We start from the raw sequence: 11850 nt of genomic DNA, 5'->3' as shown, positions 1-11850 counted from the left end.
GGGCGGCACGGAGGGCGGCTTGTGGTGACCACGGGTCGTCGCGATAACAAGGAGACGCATGGTCCATCGATTAATCTAATACGGCAATATTAACAATCGAGCACGCTGTTTCGTCGAGTAAGAAGCGCGACGAGGGAGAGACTCGGTGCTCTCTCAACGTAAAACTATACCGCCGATAAAGGACGCTTTCGCGCGTAACGACGTCGTAAGAAAGATGATTAATATGCTGATGAGAAACATCTTTCTTTTAACCGCAAACGGCAACTGACCTTCGACTAATTGAGGAGAATCTTGAAAAGAAAACTCGTCGCGCTTGTACAAATTTTATTAGATGCTATATGAATTTTATAATTAATAAATTACGCGGTTTTCTCTTAAGATAAGAGTGACGTAAGATCTACAGCGGTTGTCTTACGTTATGTGAACACTACAGATCAGGTGGACCAGCACACCATCATCCAGGATAAAAAACGATAAACTAGTGCTCGCGGAAACGTAATAACACATTTGACCCGACTGTGCGAATAGATTTAATCTGCAAATAAAAAGAACTTCGTGCAAGTAATTGACATATTAGAACGCAGTAAGTTACAATTAGTATCCGTAATACTGTAGTGTTCGTAACTTATAAACTTAACGATCTTTTGTAGGCTTTCTTAGGTCGCTTACGTTATACTATAAAATGCCAACAGCTTTGCAGCAACGCTTTTACGTTCAATAGAAATGTAATACTTTTAACAATTTCATCTAAAGTACATTGTTTCAGCAGTTTAACCGGGGACCTTCGGAATCCCTTTTAATGAGACTAATAAGATTCGTTGACTTCGACTTTTCTACGCTATTTAAGTTACAAAACGTCCAAGCTCGCGGAACGAATACCGTGAAGAATTAAAACGGCCTCCTCTCGTTCTCTCTACATCCACTTAAGTAATGCTATTTGAGTAGCCGATCTGACATGCGCCCGCACGTAACAAGAAAGAAAAGCGATTTCGCTCCGCGACTACAATCAATATTCGGTTCGACCGCATCGTCGGTGCTCGCTCTTTGTACAGCGAACTTCGTTCCGTCAAGGATTCAATATAAATGCATATGTGGCGCGCGTACAAAACATCGCGATACAAAACGGAAACGCGGGATAGCTCTCTCGGTGAGCTCGCGCACGCAAATCTTGTTTCCTATGGCAATCGTTGCGCTGTGCAGCTTCTCAGGTACCAAACAACGTCGGGCATCCCGCGAAGTAACTTATCACTCCGCAATCCTGTTATCGCAATCGTTTCCAGTTGTGGTAGCGCGTGGCCGATCGGGATACCAATAGCTTAAATTTTAACATATATCAGAGGTCGACGGCGGTGTCAGATCCGTGATGATACTCGTCGTCTAATAGCGGTTCTTCCTCCAGCATCATGTGAACTGTGAACAGAACTCGTTATCATGCACACCAACGAATACAAACGTACGACACGTATATTCTAATACTCTCTACGACACATTCGACGGCGTTTCCCATTGTTTTAGCCGTTTTTTTTCTCCCAGAGTATTTAAACCCACAAAAATTCACAACGAAATCGGAGAGTAGAAGCGAAATCGAAGTCTCACGCTCTTCTCTGTTTCCACTTTTAATAATAGTTTAATTACACCAAATACTTTTTGTTCCTTTTAATGATAAATAATTAATATTTTTTTAAAGTACTGAAACGAAACACTTTTACTCTCTCGATTTTATATGCATTATTATTTCTATTAGGAAAGAAGATGATGTAGACATAGAAAATTCCTACTAAGTTTTCTGTTAAAAATATGTGCTGCGATAAATATAATATCGTTTAATTTCTTTGTATGTGCTAAACTTATTAATTTTTATTTAATTTTAGCTTAGCATAATTAATATATCTAAATTAATTAATCTTACGTATTGTCTTTTCATCTTCTCTACTAATTAAACATTTATTCCCTCTAAAAAAACATAAACATGTATTACTATTCAATTACAAGTAATATATAATGTATTCGGAATTTTTCATATTTCTCGCAAAGGTAAACTTTAATTTTAAGACGAAATTCAAGCAGCAGGCAGAAAAACATGCAAAATAGTTTTGTTATGACATTATATAAAAATAAAGAAAAAGAGCGAATAATAATTATCCATACAATATCAATGCTATTCAAGTTATATAACAGATATTATTTGATGTTTGATTCATTAGCTTTTCTTTCTTTTCCGAACAAGGATTGATCTACTTAAATATATTAATTGTTTCAAATTCATTCACACATGCAGATTACAATCCAAGAACATGCAAAAAGCCGGTTTTACAATTTATAACATGCATAAAATGTAATTAATATTAGCAATTACGTAACAAAAAAATATTCTTATAACTATACGATGCATTTTCAATAAATGTACGTATTAATATTAGTGTACTAGCATATTAATTCGACAAGAAAGATTCCCTGTTCCTTCTCTTACATGTAACCACAATCATACTTTCCCATTACATTTTACAAGCAAATTTTACATGACGAATCAAAGCGAAAACATGCATATTACCATTCGCGTAATATTTTTAATAACTTTTTATTGTTATCAACTATTTTTCTCCAAAGAGAAAATGGAATAAACAACATACAAAATTTCTTATTGTTAATACATTTTTGTTTCATAAATCTTTTATCCTGTTCTTTTAAATAATATAATTTTTATTAGATACTACAAAATAACAAACAGCACAATATTTAAATTTACTAAAGTACTTGAAAAAAATTAATTTTTAAGCAAAAGAAACTTTTCTGACAAGACCGGTTAAGTTAGAATTTTAAAAAAGTAACACTATGATAAACTTAATTATCCAAAAGATATAATACAGTTTTGAAATGAAATTTAAGGTATACAATTCTATAAAATTACATTTTACCTCGTGTGAACATTTACGTGTACACCACTATCTTCAAAGAAATATAGTTAATTTACTTTGTTCATTTATATTATTTATAGTGACGTAATCAATTCTCTTTAACTGCTGAATTGTTAATATACGATAGAAATATGAAAGAAACTCCAATCTATCATATTTAAGAGAAAAGCTATCGCAGTTAAGAGTCGAGATATTCTAATCAATATGAAAACATTCCTTCCGTTATATATTATTTTTCTAAAACAACAATTCTTCAGAAATATGTAATACAATAGAAAAGTTATAAACAGTAACATTTCCTATCATACATCAAAACTTTGCACCTAAATCATTCGATTATTATAAAAATTATTTGTAATTTATTAAGAGGAAATATTAAACTAGCAAAATTACATATTTAATATGATATACAAATAATAATTAAGCATGTATCTGCCATTTGCTTGTAACGTTTCATGTAAAATACGTTTCTCACAGAATGTATGTGACACTTATGTAAAGACTCTCTTAATGATGCGTTTATCTTAATTGTATCTATTGTCGTATCTATTGACGTAGAAGTAAGTAAATGTATGTAGTAAAACCGAAACTCGTTTTATGTTCCAACATGTCTAACATTTTTTTTTTATTTAAGTAAATTAATAACTTATTGTATTCTCGTTAAAAAGATTTCCTGTTATTAAACACGTGGCCTTTTGCATAAGAACAAAAATGAAAAATGTTCATAGTTCCGTATCATCGAAAGCTTATAAATTTTAAAGAGAAAGTCAGACAGTTTGTCGCTAAACTTCAATTTCTTTTATATACTTTTAACCAAGATAAATCTATATCAAATTCAATGAAATAATTAAACTTATAAAAAAAAACAACAAAAATTAAAATTACTATTCAAAAATACTTATTACCTGCATATTTTTACTAGATTACGCAGAAATAAATTTGTTTCAAAAATCTAAATTATTAATGTAATATTTAGAAAGCAATTCTATATATATTTTGAAAAACTTACTTTTTTACGATGAAGAGATTTTTGATCTTGCACATTTGATGTGTTATTTTTATATTATATTATAACAAACGTTCTATGACAACAAACGAGATATATCGGAATCAGACATTACCGAAAGCAGAGATATTTAAAAATTTAATGCAGTCAATATCAAACTGATAACAGCTTCATACAAACTTTGATGTATATGTACATATATGTGTATGTGTCTATATATATGTTTCTCTTCTCGAATATTTTGGATTATAATTTATCACTGTTTTCTTATAAGTATGGAGTCAGTGCCATTTTCATTATCCAGTGGCACTCTCTTGCTTTGATGTATTTGTATGTCTTACTAAAAATTCGTAATAATCACTAATCAATTCAACTAAGACTTTAATCACAAGTTATAAACCTTCTAAGTTCTTAGCCTGAAACGACAGTTTATAAGTTATAAACGTGATAATAAATGAGCTGTACTATTCGAACGTGTATGTACATAAAAAAAAAGTAAAAACTGTTCTACAAACAGCTCTTACTTTGTTACATCATGATTTTTTTACAAACGAATCATACAGAACATTCATTATCACCAGTCGACCCTAATGATGTTTCTTATGCAATCTGTTACGTTGTGACCTATTAGTACCATTTCTCTCGGCGGCGTTAGCCTGGACAGTGCCTGCGTGGTTGTTGCACGGTATCCTGAACAGTTTGATCTTCATGTGATCGCATATTTCAAGACACACTTGGGCACTATACCGGAAGAGATCCAGAGTGACCCAGATCTAAACATATGTGTTTTGTTACTTATCAAAACCGCGGAGAATCGCAACGTAAAAACTCAAACGCAACTTACAAAGCACACCCAAAGAACGTAGTACTCTTTGATGAAAAAGTTGAAATATTGATTGAGAAACAGCATAGCTGGACCAATTAGCGAACTGTCCAAATACTGCATCTCATTTTTAGTCATATGAGCAACCTGAAAAATCAATTATTGTAAGAAACTATCAACGGTGGTCACGACGAATAAAGATTTCTAAATGTTGATACGTACTACTAGTCTATTCGTAACTTTGGCCGCCACCATTCCGAACGAAAGTATGTACAGAGCTGGATGGTTTTCGTAGACGTGTTCGGCGCTTTTTCTATATATTATAAAAGCCGGCACTACCACAAAGCTAAATGGTATAATTGGCGATAAAACGGACGTTCCCTGAAATAAAATCAGATTTATGCAGAGACACTGAAAAAAGGGCTTACAGGAAATCTACATACATAGATGTACACTATTTGTAAGAGAAGAAAAATGTTAAATGCAAAAACTTAACGCGACGTTATTTACATATTTGAGAAACTGACAGAATGGAAAAAAATATTAAGCAATTTTTATCTAGTCTGATCATTACACGATTGTACGTAATAATAATTATACATATCTATTTAAATTACAATGCAATAAATCAATTATTCCAAATGTATAAAATATTGAGTCATCATAAAAAATATCATTAAGCCATTATAAAGCGTAATTTCAATTACTGTCGTAATATAAAGTATTAATTTTGTCTGATACATGCAGTACATTCTACGCTATATATCTACGTATAGATAAAAAGCACCAATTCTACAAATAATATAAAATTAAATTCTCACAATACTCGAAACATCATGGGATCAGTACAAAATTGTTATTTATAATATATAAGCGGTACACTGCATATTACTAAACTATTAGTTTACACTTCTATTTTTCTACGACCTCGTACCATGCGTGCAAAAGTCCGACTTCGTAGGAATTCGAAACAAAATCAGGGAGAAATATTTTATAACTGCAAAATATAAAGAGGAAGAAGCAAGAGGTGAAGGGATATACATGGATTTATGTAGAGGTAAGTATGTGGCATATAAGAAATATTAACACAAGTGAAAAAAAAAAAAACAATAAAAATGATAAATAAATTCATATGACGCTGTTAGATTTAGGCCCACTGTCGTGTCCAAAGCAACAAAATTCGACTATTAGTTCGTTACTGCTACTGTTTGCTTTTGGATCACATTATTTTATATATTAGTGATAACAATTAAAACGCATTAATTCTTTAACAATAAAGATCTTCCAAAGGAATTCTTTTTTTACATTTAAACGTGGCGTTCAAGAAGCATAGGCCTAAATCGTGAACTAAAAGAAAAAGTTTAACAGAATATTGTGCACTACACAATTGGTCCCACTACTTTTTTTTTTTCTTTCTTTTTTTTTTTTGCTTTAGCTGACTTACTGCGACGGTGGAGCCATTTTTTCCGACACCACCGGCAAGAATGACGGATATGCTGCTTTGTGCAAGTAAAATAGCGATGCCCACAGCAGCCCATAACGGAAACACCTTCACCTCTGTGCCAGTGTATGGCAACTGTATAAGAGCGACACGAAAAATCTTTTGATTAGTCATCAAGGAGTCACCCACGTGTCGAAGACTTCCTAATACTCCGTATTTCTGATATGTTAGTCACATAAACGCGAGATTACAAGTCAGAAAGCACGCCTGCTTGCTTTTACTTTTGAAACAATTTCATGTGACACCATGTTAATCAGCAACATTGAACAATTTTTTACTCTTTCTACAAAATTTCGTTTCTAATTGTATTGCAACTACAACAGGAGTCTTTTGATTTTATTCTATTTCTTATACTTGGAAAGTCTGCACAAAAAATTACACGAATAAAACTTTAAAATTCCTTCTTCTTTGTATTTTAAACCTATGCGCGAGCTATCATAATCTTGGCAATTAAAAAAAATAAATAAATAAAGGAAAGTTTTCGGAGAAGAATAAATTGATCTAAAAAGTGCGAGACAAAGAACTTGCTGCAATACCACAACTATGTAATTAAACAAGTGCACAATATGTGGCACGCAAGAGTCCATCCAAGTCTGAGCTAAAAAAGAGAGAGAGAGAGAGAGAGAAAAAGAGACTTAAGAAAATTAAAGCTATTACTAAGCAGCATTCACAAATGTGTCATAACACAAATGTGTTAATCCTTCTTGTTTCACATATAAAATAACACACATCACTTTTCTCACAGGCATATTCCACAACAAATTACATACAGTGAGTTTTCGTAAGTGCTAATAATATCCCTTCAAACAGATATTTTGTATCTGTTTATTAAAACAAAGGTTTAAAAACTGCACAGTAAATAAACAACTTCTACTTTTCCAAGATTTCGCGTTTTACATAATTTAACATGGCATTCAATTCATATATATGAACCACTCGCGTAAATGATATGCGGTGTTCGTACATCTGACGAGAGTCAGTACCGCGTCTCTTAATAACGTATTATTAACACATCTCTTTTAATCTACAGAATTATTTTCTTTTTCCAAACTACCAATTACTTAATCCCTGTAAACAGAAGTAATAAAAGCATAAATTTTTTTTTTTTAATAAAAAATTATCCAAAGAACGTGTTATATTAAGCTTGGCTCTATATTAGACAACGAAGCGTTCACGTAAATTGTGCGAGATACCGAGATATGTCACTCTGATAGTTTAATATGCAGACGGCCATACATAGATGTTAAGTACTTCAACCGAACACCCGAGGTTTCCCAGTAGAAGAGATCGATAGAGAAGACAGCAAGCAAAAAAGGAAAAACTGAAGAGTTGTATTAAACAAATAACATTTCTACCGTACAGAGTGGCAAAGTATATGAGAGTATTTGCATTAGGAAACTCAGTTCTTCAAGGGACTTACTGCAATTGTGGAACCATTTTTTCCAATCCCACCAGATTCAAAGACTTTACAGAATTCAAGGAACACATGAATGTAGCCTGCATAAAAGACCATTGCCATGTAGGTACTGAACGTGCCTACACCGAGCACAGGAATCTAAACAAAGCGACAAGATCTTCGTTCGTTAGAGAATTGCTCGTTACGATCGTTCTTGTGTGCATGTACACCTACATATATGTACAACTCTTACAATTACGTCTCCCGATACGTCGCAATAATACCGTTCTGAATGGGCTAGTTCTATCTGTGGTCGTATTTACTGCGTATAAAAAAAAATAAAAAGAAGAGCTCTTAATCAATGCAATAAAACTGCAGGACTAAGGCACGAAGGAGCAGCTTATGATGCCGATGAGCCGAATGTTAAAAACTTCTTCGCTTTTCAAAAACTTAATTACCAACGTGAAAGCCAGTTTTTTAGATTTGTTATATCTAATGTGCAGATTTTGTGTTCTATCTATAAACAAATGAGCTTAATGTATTTTTTTTAGAAGCATAATGTGAGTGAAAAAGTGTATAATGTACATTTGCTGCATATAATTAAGAAAGTAATCTCCCAATATTCTTTCTACGTTAATACTCTTATGTACAATTAAAATATAACGATCTAACAGAAATATTTTACCTTTTCAAAAAAATTATTATGTTCAAAAACGACATTTCTATTAATTGTATATTCATCCTCGAGTCATTGAATGGTACAATTATATTAAATAATTATCTACGTAATTTAAATTTGTGGAGTTTGTAAACTATTCAAAAAATTTCCCGATTTGAAATTGTTTCAAAAGAATGTTGTTACGTGTAACAAAGCTGACAAGTCACAAAATTTTTCATTATGTATACAACATCAAAAGACACACATAATATTACGTCTAATTTTTACACTTGAAAAGAATCAATTAATATCAGAAAAGAAGTTTTTACAGTTTACTGTACTTAAAAAAAAAAAAAAAAAAAAAATTTGCTGAAAATTCGAAAAATGCGAATTTATATATAAAATAAGGTACAATTATATATATATGTATATATATCTATAATAGTACATACAGCTTATTATGAGAATCGCAGGATGTAGGATTACTGCAAATAAGAATGGAGGAGGTACGATACGATTTAGTAAGGTATACGAAAGTAAAACGTGTTAAAAATCAGTAAATATTTTGCAGTAAAGTATTTCAGCGCCGCTCCTCATGCCATGCTGCTCCCATCTCTGCATGTTCAATAAAAGATTCTAGTTAACAGACTTACAGCCACAGTGGAACCATTCTTGCCCACTCCGCCGGTGAAAATTACCGAAAATATGGAATACAAATTTGCCAGTGCGCACACCACTGTCATTACTCCTAATAAATACTTAAACATAAAACCATCTAAGAATGGTATCTGTAAAAAATACCTTTATTAAATGACATTGTATGCGGTAACATTGTTCTATTCATTTTAACATGTGTCATATTATATCGAGATTAAATCTGTCAAAATAGAAAACTTTTAAGATAAATTTTGAACAGCGCGAAGTAATTATTGTAATGATTTAATGAAATGTTTAAACCGTTATATATATGCGTATATAAAAAAATATAATTTACTTTGAGAAAATTATTTTTTTGATATAAAGGTTTTACTACTTTTTAATATAAATTTTATGATATAAATAATGCAAATGATATAACCGAGCTATTAAATTACTTACCGCCGAATGTGAAACTCATAGTAACGTGAGCAAAATTTCTACAACTTTTTATAGTTCTTAAAATTTAATATTGATAAGCTATTCAATTTTAAATTTGGCAAAAATATTGCTATGTAAGCAAATTGTGTAAAAGAAAATTGTATCACACTGTGTAGTATAAAGCAGAATAATAGCGTGTGTATAGTTAAACGAATACCTTGCGTTAACATCAATTTAAAATAATTCTGCAATAATACTTTAGAAAAAAAAGCAAAGCAAAATGCATTTTCCGTTAAATTTTACAGACGTGCAAAAAGCTAACAAATTTTATATAAAATGTGTTCTATCAATGTGTTACACAAGATATTCTTATGATATAATATAGTAAGCGTAATTAAAAATAATACAACCTCCATCATCCAGATTTCTGGGCCGAAGATTGCAGAAATCAGATGAATACCTATGATTGTAAATTGTGCCTCCGTTACATCCACTTTACCAAATCTTAAGGAACCTATTTAAAAAAATGCTTTAGATAAATAAATCGCCTCTTGTTGTATTATTTTATTTTTATATGTGATTAAAAGTACCTGAAACGTAGGTCTGCCAATGAGCACAGTAGAAAAGCGTCATTGCGCAGAAACACTGGAAAAACATCCATGTTGGGTAGTATCCTAATTGTACAGCTATACACGCGGATAAAGCTACAAACACTGAAAGTAGAATAAATATTACTAATTAAGTTATTTGTAATAGATAAGATAAATGACAATATGACGACTAACCTGTTGATATCGAGTCGCATCCATGATCAAACAATTCTCCTAGTGGTGTAGATGTTCCAGTTCTTCTGGCTTGTTTACCGTCAATAGCATCCAAACTCTGATACACGAACAAACCAAGTGCGCACAAAAAACATGCCCATCTCGGTGCCTAAAAAAATAATTTTTTTAGCTACAATAATTTGCAATTTTATTATAGCTAAAATATTTTTAATTTATTAAAGGAAAAATTCCATCGTTTATCGTAAAAATTTATTTACATTCTAAGTATATTAAAATATAATTACACGGATCGATAACATCCAATTTTAGTTTTATAATAATAACAATGATAATAGAATTATATAAGAGCAGAAAAACACTGCTACTCCAATAATTGATGAATCATTATACATTCATTTAATTTGCATACCTGCTAGTAACACTGTTGAATAAAAAAAAAAATGTATATCTGTGATTCACAATTCAACAAACTAATCAATTTAATATTATTAAATACTGCAAAAAACATACTGCAGTTAGACAAATGCAAAAGCAAGAAATAACAGAAGTGTTTCGAAAAACACTGAATATACATTTTAATCCTACATAACTTTATGTGCGAGATTTTATTTTTTACAAGCTAGTCAAAAGATTATTTTTATTTACGAAAGATTTAGATGATGCAACATTACTAGGTGATGCCTCAATTATCAAAACATAGTTATCACAGGGCAAGCAATATTTTTAAATATAATCATTGATGTGCCAAACAATAAGAAGGCGCAAAAGCAGTAATTTTGTTTTCGCGATAAGAAGAGATACGTCACGAAAACGCGCGAGCGTTGGGAGAAAGGAGGGGACCTTTCCAGGAAGCACGTCGATGGACTCTTCCTTAAAGAGGTAGGTTAGGCGGACTGAATGCTACCGGAGTCGGGGCTTACCTCGGCTCTCGCGTCCGGACTGTAGTAGACGAGGATCAGGGTGGTAGCGATATTGACGACGAGGCCGAGGACGGTGATGAGGTTGGGTGCGAGCCAGAGCGGCACCTTGCTGACCAGCCAGTCCCACCATGGCTGTAGAAGGCCGTCGAGGAGGCTGTTGCTAGTGCAACTGTACTTGTGCTCACTGAGCCGCTTCAGCTGGCCGGGCGACAGCAGCCGGTCCTTGTAGAACTGCATAGCGGGGGAGGGGGGCGCGTCGCACGGACGCCGTGTCACCGAACCGCGGCTGCCGACGATGGCACCAGGCAGGCGAGCTGTAGGACAGGGTCGGCCGGGCTTACGCGGGATCTACGAAAACCTTCGACGAAGACTCGACTACCATGCGACGCACTATCACCGTGATTGCTCCGAGCAACAGCGGTGCGGTCGAACATAACAAGCAACCGTCGCGTATCACGCGCGCGACATTTCTGCCAGCGCAGCGAGCTCCGCGGATCTCTTCCGCCGTCCCCCGGTTCGCCGTTCCCCTTCGATTCCCCGCGGCTCCCGCACGAGTCCACTACAATCGGAAATGGACCGGTGGCAACGCGCGCGCCAACCGGTATCGCGCGAATGCTTAAAAAATGCACCGAAATTAATTTTATCCGCGACACAAAATTATTATTATTATTTGTCAAGTAATAATATAATAATAATAACGGCTGAAAATAATATTATTACATAATATAATAATAATGATAGTATTAATTATACTTTGCACTGGAAAGAA

At 33.2% G+C, this 11850-nt stretch overlaps 1 protein-coding gene across 7 annotated transcripts; it reads right to left on the bottom strand.

Moving 5' to 3' along the window:
* Positions 1-307: 307 nt before the first annotated feature.
* On the bottom strand, positions 308-11609 carry Bbc (choline/ethanolaminephosphotransferase 1 bbc). Of its 7 annotated transcripts, XM_070663290.1 has the most exons (11): positions 11082-11609; positions 10162-10309; positions 9967-10089; positions 9787-9890; positions 8953-9087; positions 7666-7800; positions 6189-6320; positions 4967-5125; positions 4766-4891; positions 4556-4694; positions 308-1410 (listed from the first exon to the last, which is right to left on the bottom strand). In XM_070663290.1, exons 1-11 carry the CDS (start codon positions 11316-11318, stop codon positions 1334-1336), a joined length of 1515 nt encoding a protein of 504 aa, XP_070519391.1. In that variant the 5' UTR covers positions 11319-11609; the 3' UTR covers positions 308-1333. The 7 variants fall into 7 exon arrangements, with proteins under 7 accessions (XP_070519391.1, XP_070519386.1, XP_070519387.1 ...); XM_070663285.1 differs by lacking the exon at positions 8953-9087; XM_070663286.1 differs by lacking the exon at positions 7666-7800 and having other exon boundaries at positions 308-4261; positions 11082-11607.
* Positions 11610-11850: the final 241 nt, after the last annotated feature.

This window comes from Cardiocondyla obscurior, linkage group LG11 (assembly GCF_019399895.1).
Source record: "Cardiocondyla obscurior isolate alpha-2009 linkage group LG11, Cobs3.1, whole genome shotgun sequence".
In the NCBI taxonomy this organism is placed as follows: Eukaryota; Metazoa; Arthropoda; class Insecta; order Hymenoptera; family Formicidae; genus Cardiocondyla; species Cardiocondyla obscurior.
This window is presented reverse-complemented; position numbering and strand designations above follow the sequence as displayed.

What these genes read in the sequence shown, in the direction of transcription:
- Bbc (XM_070663290.1), bottom strand. Translation starts at nt 11,318, where the DNA reads ATGCAGTTCTACAAGGACCGGCTGCTGTCGCCCGGCCAGCTGAAGCGG. An exon ending in TTGGCAGACCTACGTTTCAG is followed by an intron (nt 9,891 to 9,966) that starts GTACTTTTAATC and finishes TTTTTTAAATAG; the next exon opens with GTTCCTTAAGATTTGGTAAA. An exon ending in AGAATGGTTCCACTGTGGCT is followed by an intron (nt 7,801 to 8,952) that starts GTAAGTCTGTTA and finishes CGCTTTGTTTAG; the next exon opens with ATTCCTGTGCTCGGTGTAGG.